The 23,515-nt window shown below is 48.6% G+C and overlaps 1 protein-coding gene across 3 annotated transcripts in view; it reads right to left on the reverse strand.

The window, feature by feature from the left end:
* cblb (Cbl proto-oncogene B, E3 ubiquitin protein ligase) overlaps nucleotides 1-16,413 on the reverse strand; it is a 42,118-nt gene extending 25,705 nt beyond the window's left edge. For 2 of the 3 annotated variants that reach the window (XM_072713703.1, XM_072713702.1), the window contains exons 1-2: nucleotides 15,957-16,413; nucleotides 15,036-15,286 (exon numbers count right to left, since the gene is read on the reverse strand). In XM_072713703.1, coding sequence (XP_072569804.1) covers nucleotides 15,036-15,286; nucleotides 15,957-16,124 — 419 coding nt within the window. In that variant the 5' untranslated portion in view covers nucleotides 16,125-16,413. Of the gene's footprint in view, nucleotides 1-15,035; nucleotides 15,287-15,583; nucleotides 15,856-15,956 lie in introns of those variants that run through there. The other variant, XM_072713704.1, reaches the window with a different exon arrangement.
* Between the last annotated feature and the right edge of the window lie 7,102 nt (nucleotides 16,414-23,515).

Below are 23,515 nucleotides of genomic sequence, written 5' to 3' on the forward strand. Positions count from 1 at the left end.
GCTTCAAACACGAGCCTCTCCCTAACATTAACCAGGCCCCGATTGCCAATCAGCCCAGATGGCTCTCCAGGGCTACTTAAGAAGCCCCATAAAATTCAATCCAATTCTTTCATAATGCCATAAATACATGTCTGCTGGGGTCAGGCTTCATTTCTCCATTTACTTACTTCTAATGTGACAGAACAACCGCTACCAAAACAGAAGTAATATCAACTAGAATGGTGCTTCTATCTGGACTTTGAGTCCCCTACAGTATCCACCCTGGCCTGAGCTTTCCGAGTCACGGTTCTGGCCTTGGCGCCCAGAACTTGGAAGATTAAGCAGTCAGCGTTAGCGTAGGATGCTAAGCGCCCTGGCTAACAGACTCCCCTGACAGTCAACTTCAACTGCACAGCTGCTTGTCCAAACACACAAAACAGAACATTTCCCATAATTCTCTTATTAGCCATGAACGCATGTTAATTTCATATCGTCTTTGAACAGGCTCACTTGACACACGGTGACTTTTTTGCCTTAAATGGCATCTTTTATACCCACGTCATGCACTCATTCATTGTTAGCCTCCAGTTAGCCTCCAACGGTTCAAATTTAAAACATTACAATTACTTATTTAGCAGAAGCTTTTGTGCAAAGCGACACAGCAGCCAAATCACGCATGCGGCACATCATGCATGCAGCACATCACGCACGCGGCACATCACGCACACATCATGCATGCGGCACATCACGCACACATCACGCATGCGGCACATCACGCATGCGGCACATCACGCATGCGGCACATCACGCACACATCATGCATGCGGCACATCAGAATCCGTCGAGGAGCCAGCCAGGCTTAAGTGCAGCTAGGCTGAGCTTCCAATGAGGGGCCAGTTAGCATAGCAGCAAGAGCTATACAATACATCACAAAAAGGCATCATAAGAATCGGACAAAAGATCTATTCAGATCAAAGAGAAGTTCAAAGAAGAGCACTGAGAACATGCTAAGTTAAAAGATCACAGGTCAGGGCTTGGAGGGCTGGATGAGGCAACGCAAATGAAACAACCACAAATGAATTTAAAAATCTGGACCAATCTTCGGCACAAGGGGAACGCAACCTTAGTGTGAAAACAGAACTGCCCTCAAAGGACCCAAGAGCAACAGGAGGGTGGGGGCCGTGAAACTCGGGCGACGACGCGGAGTACAGCAGTTACTGCGAAAATCGCAGCGCGTCAGCTGAAGTCGCGCCCCATGTTCAACGATGAGCAGAAACGTCTGAGGAGCTGCTATGTCGGCATGAACACGACTGCGCTGCCAAGACAACCAGCAGGCTCGGGGACTCCCGAAGAAAAACATTATTATAACGTTATTATAGAAGCCTCTGCTTAAAATTTTGAAGTTAATAATTTTAACAATATTGACTGTTTTTTGCATTTCCCCAGTAAGGGAACAAAGTAGCCAACCGCATTCGGTAAGAAACACTAACAAAATTAGTGTTTTGTTCTTGTTATGGGCCCTGAAAGGACACAATGACATCGGTCTTGCTAATACCGGCCCAAAGCTACGTGGCCCATGCTGCCAGGTCCAAGGGCTCATCTAATTGGACAGGAAATGCCAAAGGCAAACCAATCGGACCTCATGTGTCCCAATGGATGCTCTGCGTTCAACTACCCCTTTTCAAGTACAGAAAGAGACAGAAAAAGAGAGGGAGGGAGAGAGGGATCAAGATTGAAGAGGGAGAGAGAAGGGAGATAGAAGAGGCTCTGGAAACACCCTTAGCCTATTTTCCACATTCCCCGATCAGCTCGACGTTTCTTATTCAACGACGTTTAGTCAAGTCAAGTGGTCTTTATTGCAATAACATCTGTATACAGTGGCACCAAACACCCCAAGACAACATACAAAGTAACAAGGAGAGGGTTTGTACAGTAAAGTGCAAAACACAAAACATAGTGAAATTGGGGGCTGGACACCAGGGTTTATATACCAAGTGCATCACAAGCCAACCAGAAGGTGGTTCTGTTCTCCTGCTTCGCTCTGTGCTTCAAGGCGACCGTGGAGCAGTCCTGCCAGTCATATTATTTAAATGAGAGATGAGGGAACAATTCTACGGTCAATCTCACGTTAGGGTCAGCAGAACTCGGTCTGCCCGAGAGTTAAGGGGGGCACGGTGATCTATTCACTGGAAAGTTCACGGCAGTCGTTGCAGGGAAAGAAATACTCCTTCGAGAGACAATTGCAGTTCAAGGGAGGCAAAGGGCGCGAGAGGTCATTTGGTCACCTTGCTGCCCTACAAGTGAACTGGTGAAAGTGCAGCCTTTAACCAGAGGTAACCACTCAGAGGAGCACAAGAGAAGGATGTGAGACCAGGCAGAACTCAGCAACACAGCAAAAAAGAGAGATGAAATCCAGCAGACACCCAACATTTAAACAACGTTAGCGACAACCACTTATCGAGTGAAGCACACCTGCACCTTGCTGCCAATCTTCCAGCCCCACCGTGCAAATAAAGGCATGAGTTGTGTAGTAATATCATAAATGAAGCTTAAAGCTGCCTCTGCTTTTGCACCATCTATGCCACAACAGAAGAGGTAGGCGAGGTTCTGCATGACAGCAGATTTCGGTTTTGGTTTAGCTGCTTTGGTTCACGACGAGAGAGAGAGACAAAGAGACAGAGAGACAGAAAGACCTCTCGCCCGCGATGGAAACTCAGACTCACACGAGCCGCCTCGCATGCGTGTGTTTTCCGAACACACCGGCAACGGAGGCTTCAGCGCAGTCATGATGACTCCAGATTTTCCTCGTGCAGAAAAAAAAAATTAAAAATTAAAAAGAGCACGCTTTGGGTCGAGATGTTCCTAAACGGCAGAGAGTGACGGGACTTCCAGGAAAGCCGGGCATGAAGCTGCCCCCCTGGCCGGCCCAGGCCGCACGAGCTGGCACACCTGCCCCTCAGTTCGCTGGCTGACCTCGAGTGCTTCTTGAGAAAACAAGATTCGTGGGCAAGGCAGAGGCAAAGCTGCCATCATTGGAAGTGTGGGCTGTGGAAAGTGTGGGGGGGGGGGGGGGTCAAGGAGGCTACAGAGGAGTCATGGAGGCTTCAAGGACATCAGCAGTGTCCCTGCATCTAGCAAATGAGTTTTTGTTTATTTATATAAGGATCTACAGTAATCAAATATATGACAGCAGTAAACCAGTAAAGAAAATGCAAGTTATTATTACAGTATTATTAATCTAAAAGTATTTAATGCAGACCCACCCTCAAACCCGGATAGGAGGCACCCTTAACTAGCTTCCACGTCCACATGCACCAGCCGATCTGCCATCCTCCCCCGCTCAGCCTGCGCGCTGCCCCCGCCTTGCTCTAACGAGCTCATTATCTCCCGGCGAGCTCCAATCGGCTGGTAGCCTGGCCCGGGTGCTGCGCGCGGCTTCCCGGCATCACGGTCTAATCACAGCGTCCGTCACGTGGCCCTGCCGCATTCCTAACGTCGCCGCCCCGGCGGATGGACTCGCTCCGTGTTGCGGACGAGCCCCAAGGACTCTTCCTCAGAGTGTCACTGACTGAAACCCAAAGGGACAGGCAGTTTTGGACGGGGGGGGGGGGAGGTCGAGGAGTCCCGCTCCTCATGACACAAGGGGGTGATGGCGGGGGTGTCAGTGGGGGAAGCCGTAACGCACCCTGTCTCTGGCACAGCCTCCCTGCACCAGCCAAATTGTACTGGGTCCTGCCGCTCACACCACCACCATCACACTCAAACCACCCCCACACACGCTCTAAGCCAGCACAAATCCCCCCCCCCCCAGCTCTGGTTACACTGCCCCGACCGGCACGGACTGGCGACCGTCGGCAGGGGAGACGCAGCGGTGGCAGTGTTATGTAACAGGGACACATGAGGGGGGGGGAGGGGACAGCAAGGCCTGGTGTTATTCTTCCTGGAAGCACGACAAGCGGCGCTTTCCTTCCACACGCAGAGCGCTAACCAGCTGCCAACGGGGCCTTTATTTTATCTGACTTTATTTTAGCCGTCCCTCATCCCTCACAGCTGACGAGCCATTTGTCAGGCATTGAAAGTCGCTTAGTGACGGAAGCCCCCCCCCCCTCCCATCTGGCAGGGCGGTGGGTAGAAATGCAAACACAGCCCAGAGCAGCTTTACGGTAAGGAGCCGGACGCCAACATCACCACGGTGACGGGGAAGCCGGCCGCACATCTGGATCGCTCTGTACAGGCTCGGAAACCAGTGACACATCTGCAGGGTGGGCCGGACGCATGTTTACAGAGGTGTGGTGAGAAAGGGGGGGGGCACATGGGCCCGGAAGGGGGAGGAGCACGTGCTGGGAAACGCAGATGACTGGGGTGTCCTGACTCGGTATCGGCCACGACGCACCGGTGAAGGAGGCGGAGCCTAGCGACTCTGGGGGCGGTGCAACCACAGCAGGCTGCGAACAGCTGGAGCTGGGGGGGGGGGGGGGGACTTTAAAAATCTGGTTGGAGGGGGGCCCACAATGAGCTCTGAAGCTCATGTGTGGGGTGACACTTACTGATTTACATGCAGTGCAGCCAAGCAGACAGATTCTGACAGAGAGAAAAAGTGATGCAAAGAGAAGGGGGGGTGGCACAAGCTTTTCACATACAGTCCCCCCCCCCCTCAGGGCCAAGCAGACATCTTGCCCCATTCCAGTACCAACCGCAGTCACTAAGAAAGGCTCGACCGACATTCACCTCCCAGCAGAGAGGAGAATCTGTTCAGGAAATGATTTGGAAACCTACAGAGCCCCCAGTACCCAGCCGGGAGGGACAGGACAGCCCACCTCAGGAAACCCACAGCACGTCTCTTTAATTTACTGTCAGTAAATCCACAGAAGTGAGGAGATCAGAAAGATGCCAGCCTGCCCTGTGGGGAGGGGGGGGGGCAGAATAAAAGGAGAGTAAGAAGACCCCCCTCCCCCCACACATGCGTGGGCAGATGAGTAACAGCATGTCACAGGAGGTTTCCTCACACGCGTGACACGTGTGATGCAGGCCTGCACATGGGCGGCAGACAGCAGGCTGCAAGAGACACCGGCCGCCATCTATTACTGAAACCACCACCCTTTAGGAACAAAAACCATTACCATCACCCTCAGAGCGAAAGGACACAAGAGTTTCAGTGAGGGGTTCATTAATTAACAGATCATGAAGGAAATTCTGATGCACGCCCCCAACCGCCAACCCAGTATAACTTACAGCAAATGATACGCTTATTTTCCTGACAAAAAAAACAAAAAAAAAAACACAAAAATAAAAAAAAATTACAAAAAATGTAAAAGCCTACTGAAGCTGGGTGCTGCAAGGGTCCTGAATCACAGGGGGGGGTCCGGTGCTGTCAGGCCCGGCTGGGGTTACCCCCATCTGCGTCACTGTGGAAAGGGGCTTTCATCCCCCACACGGGGAGAATCAGCCTTCATTCCTTGGGCACGAGTCACTTCTCCAAAGCGGTCTTACTCAGAACACGGGTGAGTAAGACCTCACCCTACACTAAAACCATCGCCATGCTGCATAATCTTCTACATAAGTTTCCAGAAAGCTCCCTGGGATTGGTGCAGCAGAGACCCTTCCCCTCTGGGACCCAAACCGCTAGGACAGCTTTCCCAGAGCGCTCCAGATAATGGGGGGGGGGGGGGGGGGGTACTTGCAATCAAGGCGAGTCAGGAAAACGCCACGATCGCTCAGCAGAACTGGCAGGAAGTCAAAGTGCTTCCCCCCCCCCCCCCCCCCACCAGACCCGGGACAGCGACCAGCACACTGTCGGTTCATGGGGGATGGTGACACTCCCCATCGCCCCCGCAAACTCACAGGGAACATCATGGCATGTGGTTCAAACTAATACGTGCACAGAAATATCCGGCATGGAAAGAACTTCAAATCCGTGTCCCAGCAAAACAACCAGAACATCCCTCCCCACACCAAACAAACCCAGGCAGCGAGGAGGTCACCCGAATGACAGCCCCTCCCCATTCAGGGCAAAACACAGAATTTCAAACAAATTATCCCCTCAAAGCTCACCCTCCTTTGGTATCAGCAAATTATCTGCGGGCTCCAAGAACAGAGAGACAACGAGAAATTAATTGTCAACAAGGCACCACGCGGCAGTGAGCATGAACCCAGCTGCCCCAACGCTAACATCTGTAAAATGTTTTTTAAACGTTTGGAAAATGTTAAAGCGCCCCTTTGTTAGTGTTGGGGTACGGATGTCCTGTGAAATAGGATATCCTTTCAGGAGCCTAAGGCCATCACTCCTGCATGCTCCGCACTTCCTGTTAACACATGGGGGGGCAAGTCCGTGATATTTAAATGAGCTGCCTCAGTCTAGCCCACCCCCAGCAGGCATGGGGATGGCACAGCAGTACAATGTTTTGACAGAGGCTGGGGATTTTACAAGAGGTGGGAAGGTAGCCCCGCCCCCCCTCAGCTCCAGGATCTCAAGGTCCAGGAAGTGCGGCAGACACCCTCCACAAGAGAGTAATGCCATTATCGGGGCACTGTGTGACTGTAGCGGAGAGGTCTTATGACAGACAGGTCCCTTCCTGGCCCAAGGAAGTGACGTCACAGGTCACAACCAGGGGCCGGCTGCCCAGAACACGCCAAGCAGAACAACTCAAACCTAGTCAGGATAAATACTTAACTATATTACATCACAACCAGAGCACATTTTACATCCAGACACTGCCAATACATTTCCATAAAAATCAGTCATTAATGCTTTAATAAAGAAATGAGAGCCGAACTGTTGCTAATTACTAACCGATAACCTGATTTAAAAGCATTTTTACACTGACTGACTGTTTAGTTGGAGGTGAAACGGCTCTGTGGAAAAATTGACAGCAAGGAGCACTGAACACGTACGTTTCCATGGAATTACCCGGAAAGCTGGTTGTGAGACACAGCCGAAGGCCGGCCTCGGGGATAAGGTGAAGCACGACGCGCGGTAAACAGCGGCTGCTTCTGCCCAGGCTGCTTTCCGAAGCGGACGCTTCGAGACGAAGAACCTGGCCTACACAGCAGAAGAGTGGCCATGCAGCTTGGTGCGATTAGATAAGGGGCTGGGGGGGGGCGTGGCGTAGAGGAGGAGATGGGCAGTTTTGAGGGCAGGACGCCCCCCCCAACAGTCTGCAAAGCAGACCAAGAAAAACATGAGGAAGTGTCACAATCGGCACGACTGCGGCAGGAAAACGCTCTGTGGTCAGCCTGCACCGCAGTGACATTTAGGCCAAGCTTCCGCTTCAGTCTTGGTGGACTGATCGCAGCCCCCCCGAGACACAGAGAAGCTGGAATTGGCAGCGGCCAAATGGGGGGGGGGCTGTCACCTGCCAGGCAAACTTAGGGTGTTTCCATAAAGTGCCGATAGTGTGGTACTTCTTTCGTGTCGGTTTTCCACTGGCGTAAAAAATGGTACCGGCGCCAAATGACATCATCAGTGACCGCCCCTGACTGACATCGCCACAACGCGCAGCTCAAATCATAATTTAAAAAACAAAAAAACAAAAAAACAAAACTAAGAGTTTAGGCTGGAAAATGCTGTTTATTGTTATGTCATGTTATGTCAGCTTCTATCACAGTATAAGATTCAGTAATATCCAAATTGCATGAATGCTGACATCATTTATGTTTATGTAGGTACACTTACTGCTTTGATCGGCTTAGCCAAAGTAAGAATTAGCTTACTGCTAATTCAGTCTTTTGAAAGCAAACAAATTATTTAATTATGTTTTTTGATTTTGATTGTTCGGTGTTTCGTGTGTGCCCCATTTCTTCCAAGCGGCTAGGTATTACGGTGTTCCGGGCAATTCAGTTTCCCTATGTTTCTCCTGTCTATCAGGAAATAATGTTTCTCCTAATATTTAGGCAAAGATGTATGTGAAATGTCTGTAAATCACTCAGGTACATTATTGCATGTGAATACAGTAGATCGTCAGGCATAATATAGTCTTATAAGCAATACTATACCGTTTTCATCAAGAAATATCTCTATCCAGCGAATTAAATAATTTAATTTATTATCTGTAAAAACAAAAAACATCGAAAAGGCATATGATGTTTTAAAATATATGGCTTGTTTACCTCAAGAGCTTCATAAAATGACATGAAAACAACAGCGAAACCGTGTACAAATCAGCGCGCGACAGGGGAAACATAGGGAAACTGAATTGCTCGGAACGGCAAAAACTTTTTTATTTCGAGTCGTGCCATCCAAATCCTGCTGGATCTGTTTATCCGACCATATGGCGATTAAAGCCTGTGTTTCCTTGTTTGTCCATTCTTCCATTTTACTTTTTTATATTTTTGTTTCTACTGCTTTTTATTTCGTTTCTCGCTGTTCGCTGTGTGTATTTTGTGTTTCAGCGGCAGGTTATTTGCATAACCAATCGACAGCAAATACGTTTCTAAGTCCCACCCCAAAGTACCGGAGTACCAAAGAAGTACCCCAGCTGGTTTGGCACTTTCGGTACTCGAACTTTCGGTACTGGTACTCGACCGGAAGTCAATGGAAAAGCGAAAGTACCGAAAATACTGTACTTTGTGCGGTGGGAAAGCGCCCTTAAAGAACACCTGGTGAGCGATTAAGCCAAGAAGGTGGGTCAGCCAGGGTGGGGGTTGCAGAACCTACTGCTGCTGGAAAGTGAGGGGCTCGCTGCCCCTGTGTATGAACAAAGCCACGACAAAACACTACCTCCACCTCCCCTTATCTAGAGTCTCCATCAAACCAGTTTTCCTGGCAGAAGCCTGCAGATCTATTCAGCCCTGGCATGGGCTCTTCCCCGCCCGTGCCCATGATAAGCTTGTCAAAATGAGGAGCACGTCCAGAGAAGGGACCTCCCCGCGGGGGGGGGGGGGGGGGGGTTGGGGTGGCTGAGCAGATCGAACACTGGGGCAGATTAGTCAGAGAACAGCATTTGTGAGTTTCATGTTTAAGAAAAAAAAAAGAGCCTCGTTGAAAAGTTCAAGAGATTAATCATCTTAATTAAGTGGAAACTTATTAAGAGGGCGGCACGGGGACAAATCCCCCCCGATCCAGTTAATAAACGCAACATCCAAGCGAGCTGCCAATCTTAAATCAGGCCCCCTCCTGCCCCCCCTACCTGGGAACTGGAGCTTCAGGGTAATGCACAAATAATAGGCTGCCGGGCGCTCAGGCTGTGAATACCTGACCCATCCAACGGGCTCAGACCGTCCAACGGCAAGCTGAAAGGTCATCTCTAACCAAGGCCGTCAAACTCCTACCCCCCCCCCCCCCCCACACACACACACACACACACACTTTTGCCCGCAATTCTTCCAGAGGCCCCTCCCATCGTGCTGAATGGGGGTCAAGATGCGATACCCTGACGGTAAAAGTGCCCGTCGCCAAGGGAAATGCTAGCGCCCTGTGGAAGCACATTTATTCTACCCCAGGGCAGCAGCGCAGTGGGGGTGGGGAGGGGGGGGGGGGGCCAGATGGTACGAGAGGCGGCGGAAGGAGGGGGGAGGGCAGGCAGACATGTGCGAACATCACCGTTAATCAAGCAGACGGGCCAGACTCCCGGAGGACAGAAAAACCAAAAACAGAACACATGGGAGCCCCCCCCCCCCCCCCGTGCTCTATTGTTTGCCACCCTCCCTTTCAAAAGAACAAGAGGGGGGGAATCAAAGAGACCAGAATGATTCTGTTTAATGCACATCTGTCACAGTAAATTACGCCAAGCACAGACCTGCAACAAAGTGGCGTATCTGGTTACTGAGGCAGAAAGTGATGAGCCACCCCCCCCCCCTCCCAACACCCGGCCCGCATCAGGCAGCTTCAACAGCGTCCCGACCTCCACAGGGCTGGGGGGTGGCGAAGAAAGGGTGACTAGCCTGCAGACAGTGATGACTACCTTTAAAAAAGTACATACAGCACAGTATTTTGGGGAGGGGGGGTTAAAATACAAACAAAGCCCCTTAAAGCAGAGGAGCAAGCGTATCAGGGAAGAACATAAATGGAGGCCGATCTATGTTGCGCCCCCTTCAGACAACTTCAGCACTCGCTGACAAAGGACAGGAAACGTGAGCAGGATGTTGGGCCCCCCCCCCCGACATCCTCTGCTTTTCCTTAAAGTCAGAAGGGATGATGGAAGAAAAAAAAACACAAACCTGGAACCATCCCTGACACCGGACCCACAAAAAAAAAAAACGAACTGGTGAGAATTTTAAAGCTGCCCCGTCTGTCACCGTTAATGAAATTACGGCAAGGCTGTGGCACAGGGTCCGTCCCGCTGCCCCCCGACCCACGCGTGGTTCTCATTAGGACTTGAAAGGCAGAGCCATAGTAGGGGTGGGGGCTGGGGGGGGCCTTCACCTCCAGGACATTCGAGCCGGCCACAATCGAGACGGCGCCGCATATCAAAAACAACCACCGTGACATCCTCCCCCCCATGCTCTCTCTAGACAACACCGCATGTTTTTAACATTTTATTAACCTTAGCTTCGCCACATCTGGGTGTTCGAGCAGAAGAGGGTAGTAATTAAAGGGGGAGGGGGAAGAAAGTGTGGCAGAAAGTAAAACGAGACCTTTAAAGGGATGGGCGAGACAGCAGCCGCCAGCAAGTCGTTGACTAGACATTCGTTTCAGCCTTCGTTCACCAGGGCAGTGAAACGAATTCAACGCAGACAAATCTTTCAGAAAAACGAAAACATGCAGTGAAACTAAACGCCGCCAGACACATCCCAGGTATGCATCCAATTTTTCCCCTTTTTGGTCGTGACGACAGCCATGCCACGTCTAATTACACGAGCACCCCCCCTTCTGTGGCCCTCAGGGATGATGCAGTTCCTTCCGGAAACTTCCAGCCACCCCGTCGGAAAGTGGCCCTGCCCTCTTTGTTGGCGCGTGGATGGCAAGCAGACCATCCAAGGCGGGGGGGGGGGGGGGAGGGGGGTGTTGGACCCGCTGGCTCCCCAGAGAGAGGGCATGACTGCTCAGAAGGGGTTTGCCAGCAATTTATTCAAAACGGCAGCCAGCTAATTGCACCACTGGGGCCCAGAAACACAAAGAGGGACGAGCTGGAGAGCCAGCAGAACAAAGGGAGACGGAGCCGGCGACCAGGAGCGCCACACGTGCCTCTGAAAACCGGGGACCCAGTAAACACAATAATCCAGGGCGTGAAACCGCGCTCACCCACGAAGAATGGTTCCCGCCAAACAGCAAAGTGCCCGTGACCTTTCACACGGCAAAGCCCGCTTACTTCTGATTGACATATGCCTCGCTGACTGAGCCTCATTACCGTAACACCCCTCAAACCCACCCCATCTCCCCCAGGAAACACACATCTGCAGGTCCCACACACACCTGCAAAACCATCTGCTCAGCTTAACTCCGCCAGTGAGAGACCGAAGTCTCTTCCGGAATCGCTCAGGGCACTTTTCCACTGCACCAGGAACCAAAATATTGGTACTAAAAAATAATCTGTACTTTCCTTTTTTCCATTGATTAGTCCAGTACCAGTCCTGAAACACCAAACTAGCTGGGGGCTCCTTTGCAACTTTTGGGGTGGGGACTGCTTTGGGGTAAACCTGTGCATTGTCAATCGGTTATGCAAATAACTTGTCTCTGAAACAATACAATCAGTCATGAGGAAAAAAACAGTTAGAAAACAATGATAACAATAATAAGTAAAATAGAATAAGTAAGGAAAATGCACGCGTGGACAAATGAAAAAACTCCAGCTTTAATTGTGATCTGGTCAAAATCTACTGCACAGAATTGGAAATTTTTCAACTATCCCAATATTTATTGAAATGAAATAAACAGATTTCCCATCTATGAGGGATCAGGCAAAAGCAGTGGAGGTAAAACTTCAAACTGATTTTTAAACATGATCTTGAAAAGGAACAACCATTAAAATTGCAAAACTTGATCAGTTTTGTTTCCTATAACAAAGTAAAAATGTTTTAGTAAAACTAACCCCCCCCCCCCAGGCCATAATGTCCTGACAGTAAGAGGGTAAGAAAAAACTGCACCAACCCAGCTGACTATTACAACCCTTGCGATAACATGCAATGTCAATAGTACTGCCCAGCCCACGGCGTACATTGTGATGATGTCATTACGCGCCAGTACCAGTTTTTCCACGCCAGTGGAAAACAAACTTTTAAAACTACCAGAAGTGTGGTACCTGGTACAGTGGATACTGAAAAACAGGTTTGGCAGGGACCTCAACCCCCCCCCCGCCCCAGCCCCCCGCCCCTCCCTGCGCAAATCCAACAGTAGCCAACACCAGAGCCAGACAGTGTTTCCTTCAGGTACATGGTGGAGAAACAAAACTGTCTGAATTTGTGGGGATATGAAGGTGGAGCCCAAACAGCTGCGTCTTTATTAAAGGCCACCTTTTACTGGCCCAGTTCTGCGGGGGCCCTTATGAGCAGCCAAAACACACACACACACACACACACACACACACACACAGACACACACACACAGACACACACACACAGACAGACACACACTCGTTTCAGTGATCTTCAGCTGAGAGGTAAACAGATCCCCCCTCACCCCCTAAGGCCAGCAGAGGGGATCCCCACTGCACTTCTCAGCATACATGACAGCTCCTTGATGCCTCAGTGATATGGGACGCCCAGTGACGCGTCACCATGGCGACACTCAGAACCCCCACAGGTGATACAGCAGGCCAGCATGTGGCCAAACCCTCACGCCAAGGCAGATAACATCAACAGACACAAACATACGCCCCTCCCCCCCTCTGAACTCCATCTACCCTTCGCTCATCTCCCTGCCCTGTCTGGGCCTCCCCCCCCTTCCGATGTCATAGCTAATTGATGATAATGCCTTCAGAGCACAGACCCTGGCCAACTTTCAGAATAAATAATCATTCAAAGGCGGCGCAGTCCAGCCAACCCGCCGGGTCGAGTCGGCGCCACCGGACACCTTGCTGGAGATTGCATCCCCTGCTTTTCAGCTTTCCTGCACTAGTTTCCCTATCGACGTGCCGCCTTTCACCGGCTGTGATGTTTAATTCATGACGTCAAACCACAGAACTGTTTAACTTCTGCGACTTCTTCAGGAAGTGTCAAAGGCGCTGTATTGGATTGTTCCAGGTCCTTCAATCTTTAATCCGCTCCCAGCTGCAGAGCTGGCGTAGTTACATAAATCCGGCCCCGGGACCTGTGCTCTGTTCTTAATTAGCCCTAGGTACGATTAATTAAGAGTGCAGCCAAACCACGGTACAGCTCCAGAAGCCGGCAAACGAGCCGTTGACTTTTTAAATGGCCGCGACGAAGCGGAAAAGAAATTCTCGCATTTTCCTAATCCCTATCCTCGGTATTAAAAGTCAGAAACTGTTTGGTTGATCAAAGGGGCTCCAGTCATGAGAGGAGCGAAACACCCCCCGCCTCCCCCACACCCCCCGCTAACTAGATCGACTTTCAGAGCACCTCAGGGAGTCTGTTACGGGACACACTGAACAACCTCTTAAAAAAAAAAAAACACGAAAGCACGATATCCACCAAAAAAAAAAAACTGCCGCAACAGGAAATGACCCGGCGAGATGTGTCTGATCTCCCGAGGCAAGGCTGATGGAGGGGAAAATCCTCAGCCACAGGGAGATCGCGGTCACCAGTTTGAGGCTGACATGCAAGGTACTCGCTCCGTGGGAAATCTAGCAAAGGCACAGAGACCAAAACGCAACCAAAATGGCCGTGTCATGAGTGCTACATCAGCCTCCCAAGGCATAGCTGTAATGGAAGAGATCTCTTCATCACCCTGCTTGGCCAGGGCCTCCCAGGCAGCCCTATTTCAATGTACTGTACGGTCCCCTCCCAACAGCTTGGCACGACACATGGTGTTATTCAGCTAAGTAGGGCTCTGAGGGGCATGGATGTCTAGACTGCTGGAGACCCGGTTATAACACCCTCCCACCCCCCCCACCGGCTTGCATCTTGCTCCATCTGTTTCCCAGAGCGATGTAAGACGCATTGACCCACCACCTCCGTCTCCATCTCTAATCATCTTCACAGCCATGTGAACATCATGCGATCAGAGTCACAGAGAGAAGTTGGCCTCCAGGCACCCAAACCCTCCACTGACCTTACGCTCACCGGCAGGTCACCGCTGACTCAGCATTTATCCTCAACTCAACAGAAGAAAGATGTCAAATTGCTTCATTGTTTCGAGTAAAACGACTTCAAAAACCTATTAAAACAGATTTAAATGAGAACAGTATCCCTAATTAGACCCATTTGATGTAAATAAAACCCCAGGCATTCCCCATTGGGGGAGGGGGGTTAAGATTAGGCCGCCATTTGCACCCACAGATCCCCACAGCAATCTCCCCTCTTTTATACTCCAGGAACTTAAGATCCTCCGCAAACGCCGGATTCTCGTTTATAAATGGCTGAAGCTGCCTCCACTTTCCACTCTCATCTGCCCGCCATCCGGAGGGGGTCCATCACGTCCCCGACCTGTTGTCGGCACCATTCCTGAAGTCAAACTGATGCGTTTCCCCATCCAGAAGCCTGAAAGGGGCATCCAAACAGGCCAAGTCTTGCTTGCCTCTGTTGCTCTACCCTGTTTAACCCTCCCCCCGCACCCTGTCCCTAGGCAGGAAGACCACGAGAATGAAAGAGCTAAACTCCATCTAACCTACGATTACACTGCCAAGCAAACCCACTGACATTCAGAGCAAAGAAAACGCGACTGCCTCGACAAATGGACTCTTAATCCACAGCCTGCCGGATCATAACCTAAGCGAAACAAAGCCACTTTCTCAAAGCAGAGGAGCAGCCTTAACGTGGCGGAAGCACAAGCAAATAGAGGAAAAAGATAACAGGAAACAGCGGGTTTTTTTAACAGGTTCACAGGGGCACAAGTGACTAACCAGATGAATTATCGCTGTACGTGTCTACTTGACACAGACACATACACAGGACGACTTTAGCCGTGTGGCGGCCTCACTGTCAACTATGGGTTTATAAAGCAGAGGCAATAAAGCATTTATCCATGGGGCTAGGCAACAAGAAGGGGGGGGGGGCTCCCTCACCTGTCCTGCGACTGCTCCTCGTACATCCTCTCCTTGCCCTCCTTGAAGAGGCGGATTGCTCGCTTTGACTTCTTCATGAGGCTATCAATGTAGACCTTGAAGTACTCATTCTCGCTGAGCTGGGCCAGTTTCTGGGGGTCCTCGTTCTTGCAGAGCACCAGGCGCAGGTGCTGGTAGGTGTCAGGTAGGATGTCCAGGATGTAAGGGGGGCTGTTTTTCAGCTGCAGCCGGGGGTTCTGGCAAAGTCTCACCTGTGAATAGGCGGGGCGGTTTAAGCACGTTTTTGGGGTGGTTAAGTAAGAAGTGAACCGTATTGAGTAAAGCTACAGTGCACTACGTGTGCGCCAATCCTACTAAACAAATACCAAAACACAAGATCTTCAACCAAGCACAAAAAGAGTGAGAAAATGCGCTTTAAATTCTTTGTTGCATATAAATGCATAATCTTGACATCTGGACACCATCCTGCCTTAAGACCTGGGTATTAATTAGCCAGGACTAATTAAGACGAAAACAAATGCACATGCTTCTCTTGTTACTGAACCCACCCGCCCCCTCTAATTTCGCTGCCATCGCAAAACAGCACTGGCCGGTTCGGAGCAGCTCAGCCAACACCGATCCCATCGCGTACAGTGGATCGGAACAACCAGAATATCAATGCGGGGGAGCTGGGGAAGCCGGCGGGAGGCGCCCCGATCCAGCAGACACCGATCCGTCCCTCGGGCTCCTTATCAGCAAAAGGCAAGGGCGTGAAACGGCGACGAGTTGGGCGGAAAGGCCGGTTGCGCTATCGCCAAACCCGAGTCGGGACGCTGGAGGAGCAGACCCCCAGGTGGCCGGGCGCACCGCGCGCGTCGGCTCCTATCCGGCGCGGCACCGCCGCGCGGCTCCGCGGCACACGTGGCCGCGCCGGGCACTTACCACTTTGTCCATGAGTTTCCACGTCTTCTCTACCGTGCGCCGGTCGGCGGTGGCCTGTTTCGGCGGCCCCACGGCGTCCTGGATCGCGTCAATGAATCCTAATATCCCGCCTTTGCGTGCATTTGGAGCGCGGCCCCCTGGATTCCGTCCGCTGAGTGCAGTTGCCATTTCCTTGACACTTAAAATAATAATAATAATATGTATCTTAAAATTCCTCTTTAGGGATCAAACGCTTACGTGCGACACGGCACAAAACAAAAGGAGCAGGCGATGCGGAGCAACCCATCAATTAGGTGCGGGGTAAAGTTTCATTTCACAACAACTCCGATGAATACGGGGCAAAAGACTGGAGTAGCATCGGTCGCTGTTGAGCATTTCGGGGGTAGAAGCTGTCACTCCAGGGTCCGACCCTCGGTCAAATGGCTTCGCCGTCGTGGGCTGGAGCAATCACAATCACTGTATGCCGTTTAAAAATCTAGATGATTCTAAAAGTTAAACTGCCTAAATAACAAGCAGGTGTTTCATAACAGCTTGTCCGCGAAAGCCTGTACTTCGTTACATTTCCCGCAAGTACACATTTTTTAAAGATCCGAATTTACTGCGGCAAAACAATAAAAACAACAAGGCAGCAAAACTGGGAAGGTGAACGCAGAGTTCTCCGATCGTGGGTTTAGGTGTTCCCCTTCAAACCAAGAAAAAAGGCGAGTGAAACTATACAAAAACAGCGACAACTAGTATAGTTTCCTCCTCCGCGGTCAGCTGCTGATAAGCATGGTTTTTCCGACCGTTTCGAGTCCACTTCAAATTGGTTTAGGTGTTATTTTCCTCGGTCGCGTACATATGCGTGCATATAAAATGTTGTCGGAACGCGAAGACCTTTTTCTATCGTTTGGCAACTGGGTGCAACAGCCGACGTCCCACTCTGCTTGGCAGGAGCGACACGGGGAGGTGGCCCACGGGGAGGGGGTGGGCAGGATGGGGGTGGTCGCTGAATGGAACAGCCTATCAGAAGGCATACTACTGGCTGCTTGAGGGCGTGGCGAGCATTACGGAGTGGCGGTGTAGCCAATGAGGATGGGTCGCGGGCGGGGCCTTCGATGCCTGCGACTTTGGCGACAAACAACAGCGAGAGGATTTGTTTGCTCGGCTGGCCTCTCATAATTGTCTAAGTTCGTCGGCTGCGACAGCAAACGGTTGGTTTATGTGAACATAAACATGTGAAATACGGAGACTATCTGCTTCGGTGGTACTTCGGTAAAACATTCGATAGAGCAATTTCACGACTTAGTCGATGAACTACTTTTTGTAGTTTCTTCACGAAATTGTGAAATAATCTGCGAATAAATTTATTACATCTCTTTCCAAAAAACCTGATTAAGATATTAACCCTGGAGAACCCACGGTGTCATATACGACCCTTCCTTTTATTTCTGCCTTACATTCAACCCACTCATCAGAGTTAAGATTTTTTTTTTTGCTTTACAGCCCATTGTACCATTGTACTTGTACCCAGTAACAGTGACATTTAGTGATTACTGACTGAATTAACCAGATTTTTTTCCACAATAAATATGGCCCCCAACTCGTTTTGAGGTTGTTTCTGTACATGCTGCAAAGATTCACCTGTCAAGCTGTGAATAGCTAAATGGCAGAAATTTTGCATCATCAGTTATAATGTTTAGATGCTATAGAACATGTACAGCTAGGATTTGGATGTTTTGAAACTTTTCTGGCAACTGTGATGATCATGTTCCATGTGCTCAATATCAGCCTCAGACAAAAACAGAGGAGATACAGGTGGTGCACCAGACCTTACAACCCACCACAAGTAAACTTTCTGTGTGTAGTGCACCTTTTTGCAGGTCTGTTCACTTGACCTGTTTCTTGATGGGTTGGCATGTTTGAAGCATGTGTTTTATTGCCAGCACATGGTGAATGATGAAAAGGAAAACTTAAATTAAAAGTGTTAAACATAATTAAAAGTGTGGAAAGCAAGTATTTAAAAAATATGAATTGTTTACCAAGACTGTCATTGTACAATATGGCGGGGCACTCCTGCCTTTCAGCTCCGGGGTTGGAGTTCAGATCCCACTTCCATTATGTTTGTATGAAGTCTGCATGCTTTGTCAGGTGTGTTTTCTCCTGCAGCCCAAAGGCATGCAGTAGGCTAAGTAGTATCTCTGAATGTCCTAATTTGTATGCGCTTTTCTCCTAATAAAGAGAACTCTTGTCAAATTTTGTTCACATTGCTTTTTGTGCAACAATTTAAAAATATTAACAACAGAATAAAAATAAAAATCAAGGATTTAACAGGGACAGCAAAACATTGGCCCCCCAACCCAGACCAATCCAGTCATGTTCCAAAATTTTTAGGATCCTTGTTACTCAGGGGCCCTTGGAGTTGTCCTAGCTCCTAACTCACGCCCCCCCCCCCTCCAAACAGCAGCCCAAGGTGTTGCTTTACCTTGTGTCCCATGCTGCCTGGGATAGGAACCAGGCCACCCACGTAACCCAGTGCTGGATAACCAGTTAGAGATCTCCTCAAAGAGATAATATGTTCACCTTTTGCCAAGCTGAAGTCTGTGATATACTGTATATGTCAATATGATTACCACAAAATTCCTGACAAATAATTAGCAAGAACATGCCAGTGGCAGCAGTATAAGGTGTATAAGTCAAGCCAACAAATAAATACTCTTTAACTAACAAAGTAACAAAAATTCTTTCCAGCAAGTACCGAAGACTCCTTCCTGCAAGTAGCAAAATTGCAAAGACTCCTTCCTGTAAGCAGCAAAGTAGCAGACTTTTTCCTTCAAATGGCAAAGTAACAAAGACTCCTTCCTGTAAGCAGCAAAGTAGCAGACTTTTTCCTTCAAATGGCAAAGTAACAAAGACTCCTTTCTGTAAGCAGCAAAGTAGCTAAGACTTTCATGCAAGTACCAAAGTAGCAAAGACTCTTTCCTGCAAATGACAAAGTAACAAAGACTCCTTCCTGTAAGCAGCAAAATAACAGACTTTCATGCAAGTACCAAAGTAGCAAAGACTCTTTCCTGCAAATGGCAAAGTAACAAAGACTCCTTCCTGTAAGCAGCAAAATAGCAAAGACTCCTTCCTGCAAGTAACAAAGTAGCAAACACTCTTTCCTGCAAGTATCAAAGGCTTCTTCCTGTAAGAATCTCCTGCTTGGACACATTGAATTATTACACACTATATGTAGCTGCTGGTCCCATATTAGTATACTGCTCTGCTGTCACTGCTTCTCTTGCACATATATAATGTGCCTCCTTTATTGAAAATGAGTTATAGCACCCGCTTCGACTAGCTTGTTTTTGACCTCAGTCCAAATGCAAGTTCTTGCTATGGAGACAGAGTAATTAATTGTCTCTTTAATTCAGTGCATGCGTGCAATGTGGAGCGCTGGCAGTGATGATAATAAAGAACCCTATGAGAATGCATGGCTTTCTCTAATTTTGTTCAGAAATATGGTGGTTGCAGATTTTGATACTTCAGAAGTGAAAAGAAAAAGCAAGGTTATTCCTAGAGTAGGAATGTGGAATAAAAAAGAGAGAGAACACACTGTTGCTTTCTGAATTCTTTCCTTTTTGATTATTCCTTTACGTGTTTCATTTCCTGTCTTTTGGTTCGGTACACCAGAATGGAAAAATGATTCATTCGCAGGTATCAGACATATTCGGATGGCCTTGTTGACAAATCGCAGCCTGTTTTCTTCCCCCGCGCTTCTCTGTTTCGAAAATCGGCGACTTGACAAATCAAGAGATGTGACACTGAGCAGTTTCTTTAGGCTGCTGTCACACATGGCATGTTTAATGAAAATCAAGCAGCTTGGGGCTTTAAGCACGAGGTCATTGGATACGGGACCTCACTTATTAAAGCAGAAAGCCCGAGGACCTGCTTCAGTGGGGTGACATCACGCAGGCGGAAACACGATCCGGGGGCTCCTGGACATATCTTTCATCTCCGGGACGATCCACAATCACAAACGCATCGTTTCCTCCCTAAAAAGGTAGGATTGGCATCAGCAGAGAAACCCCAATAGCCTCTGGTACTTTTGGCAGAAATACTGTTACTTTTTTATTTAACCACGGATCATCTCGTGCCTCCGTTTTTGGAAAGGGCAGCCAAGCATGAAAAATCAAATAGAAAACAGAATCCATGATTATACAGAGCAAGCAGCCTGAAAACTGCCTTTCAACGTCGGTTGAACATGTAGCCATTCACTGGACAGTCATAGCACTTTAGCTATTCCTTTTAGCATTTTGCTAATCCTATTAAGAGTGGCAGACTGTTAGTGGAGCAGAGAGAAGACCTCCTGGAGGGGCGGCAAGGAGTTTAAGTCATTCATAGGGGGGGCGCAGTTAGCAGATTTGCACGTAGCATTTCCGAAAGCGATGACTGGTCAGGAGAAGCCTGACACTTGTGTCAGCATGTCTTTCTTTACTCTCTGGCTGACACGCAGGGGTCAAGCACACATTAATGCCCCTGATTTATAAACACATCATGGAGGAAGAGAAACAAACCTCTGTATTTTGTAGCCCGTCAGCCAATCCAAAGCATTTTCGCATGGTGTGGCTGCTATTTCAAAAGCCGGTCTTTCCAGAATGAAGCACATAGTTAACATACATAGCTTGCATTGGGAAATACCTTTGACGTAGCTTAATGTCTTTGACGAAGCTAAATATCTTCGATGTAGTTAAATCTTTGTATTAAAGGATTGTGGATTGGACAGTGAATTCATATATCAGTCATATATCCATCCAACCATCTTTTTTTCAAGCATTTATCCAGGTGGGAGATGTACAGGGTCCAAGGCAGGGGCACACTGTGGATGGGATACCAGTTGTGTTCTATATATTTAACTCAGATTCAGGCCTGGAGAAAAAAGTTGTGAGTCATTGGCGAACAGAGTGTTTATAACGTCATTGTACTTCATAAGAAACTGGAAATGGGGAAGCAAATTAGCACTGATTCAAAGAACAGTCAGCTGTAGGTGGACAGAGGGGTGGGTAATATAAACATCAGCCCCCTTTGTGGCGTAGAGAGCATGATACTTTGAAGCATCACCACAGGCGTGCTATGCCTTCGATTCTCATGTGTTACTGTCACTCCAGAAAAGAAGGGAAGACGCAGAATGAATGAAATACCATATCTCCGTTTAAAAACACTATAAATATCAACTCCTGCTGAATAACGGCCCTCTGATGGCGACACGCACTTAAGCCTGGTCTCGTCATGAATTATTGTCCAGAGCCAGGAAGTTCCCCAGACCTGACTTATTCTAAGTCGAAGGTATTAGTCAGAATTCCGGGGGAGGCCGGGATCGCAAATGCAAACTCAGTCGTGCCTTGACTCTCTAAACCTCCCGTAATTTCAGTTCTGGCCTGAGACTTTAATTCCATGAACATGAGATAGGCAAGTACAGACAGAACTAGCCTTTCACCAGACTTGCAGGGTATACTACAAAGCAAGTTTTACATGCCAAGAGTTAACTCGCTAGAGCCAAGTTAACTATCCCCGATTGCCACAACCAGCATTAAAATGGTACACCGATGGTGGTTATGAACCTGATAAGTTAATTTGGGGTTTATCTTTATGCGTTTGCATCAAGTGTGTGAGGTAGGCGTTGTAAACTAATGATTCAAACTAAGATCTGCAACTAACCGAATATCGGCATCATGATAAAAACATCTGATTTAATTCCATTTTATTTCACTTGTATTACATTGAAAAGAAAATCAGTGGTATCACCCATACCAAATAATTAGTCAAAGTGTCATGGCATGCAGGACAAAGGACTTGAAGGTTAGGCAAAAAAGAGGTTTTATTAACTGAACGGGAGCAGGGAAACAAACGAGACCACAAGGGGTCAAAACAAGAAGGCGAGTAGGGGGAAGGACACGGCAGACAGGAGGAGCGACGTCAATTACCGGACTGGGACTGACGACACAAACAGGTTCTTAAATACAAAAACTAATAAGGGGCAACAAGCAACAGGTGTGGCCCATCAGGGCCACGTTAAGGTGGAGGGTCAGGCAGACACGACCGGTAGGACATAACCCAGAGGTGGTTCTTAAAACGGCTATGTTATAAATTTATGGTATAAAATACTGTGAAAAAATGTCAGTTTGTATATATGCTTTCAGTGAATGGGCAGGACATTCACCTGTTTTAAGCTGAAAGGCTATGCTCAAACCTGCTTGGAGCAGATTAGGTGTGCAGTGTAAATTACCATAACAATATATGCCGTCTATAAGTAAGCTATGATTTATAGGATGCAAAACTCAGAAGTAAACCTTAAGAAACCTCACTAAGCCAGTAAAGCCCCTTCGTATACACCCCTCTGGATGTGCTAAATGATAGTTTTCTGCACATGTTTACAGACTGATTCTTGTTCCAGGTTGGATCCAGGTCCAAATTAGTTTGTTTTGATACAATGTTCCCCTTCAACATGGTTCTCCAAAAGGCTCGGTGACCATCACAAGTAGGTTTGAAAACAGCACAGGCGTAATAGGGGCTGATGTTACAAGGCTGTAGAGGTGAGGAAAAACAAAATAATGTAAAAATGTTTGCTAAAAATTCTGAATCAGGCACAAAGCCTACAAAGGCCTAAATCAGCCCCCCCAGGCTGGGGCTACGGGAAGAGGAGACTTTCTTTTTTTCCAGGCCCTTCAATAATATACGTGCAAACAGGATGTTTGCTTGTCCCCCCCCCCCTCTCGGTCATCATGGCACGGTACTTTAGCCTCCAAAGTGTGCATCTGTGTGTAGAAAGTCCTGTGGTCATATAGCAAACTAAGGCTTGCGATTGCAAACAAAAATATCCGGCGAAGGCGCTCAGGCGACCTGAGAAATCCTGTGGGGCCCAAGCACTTGCCTAACGACAATGGACTGTCCTCGGAGTACAGCTGACAGGGGGACTATTAATAACAGGCTCCCGAAACGGGCATCTCAGGGCAGGAAGCTGCACGGTACCATTCATCGGGAGCAGAGGCACCGCCGGCCTAATTATACGAGAGCTGACACTTTGACACCTTTGTGAGGGATGTTACCTCGAATTAGCCCCTAGCATACGCGTACGCTAGGTGTTTGTTTACTGCCATGTTGTTTATCTGCTGCCGTCGTACGTGTTCTCCAGTGTTTACTGGCACTGTGGCCCAGAGGAAGCACGCAAGTAAGAATGTCACTGTACTTGCAACACGGCAATAAAACTCTGAAATTCCAAGGCCGGAAACTTCTGGTGCCGCCGGGATCAGCTAATGCTCCCCGCGACCCAGTGATTAAAAACAAATAATATTGCCATTTATAAGTACATGAGGATGAGGGAATGTGTGAGGAAACATGAGGAACATTAAAGAAAAATAGATACGAAATTCCAGTACGGCTGTCATCGGAATCCCTGAATCCTATTAAAATACCGAAATTTCCCAAAATACGCAAATTCCAACTTAGTAACATAACAGGCACGCCTTCCTTTTTAATGAATGGGAGCATTTTGTTCGACTTCCCCCAAAAATATAGAGCGGTGACGTCGCCAGTTGCCG

The sequence above is a fragment of the Paramormyrops kingsleyae genome, chromosome 6 (genome assembly GCF_048594095.1).
Source record: "Paramormyrops kingsleyae isolate MSU_618 chromosome 6, PKINGS_0.4, whole genome shotgun sequence".
Taxonomy (NCBI): Eukaryota; Metazoa; Chordata; class Actinopteri; order Osteoglossiformes; family Mormyridae; genus Paramormyrops; species Paramormyrops kingsleyae.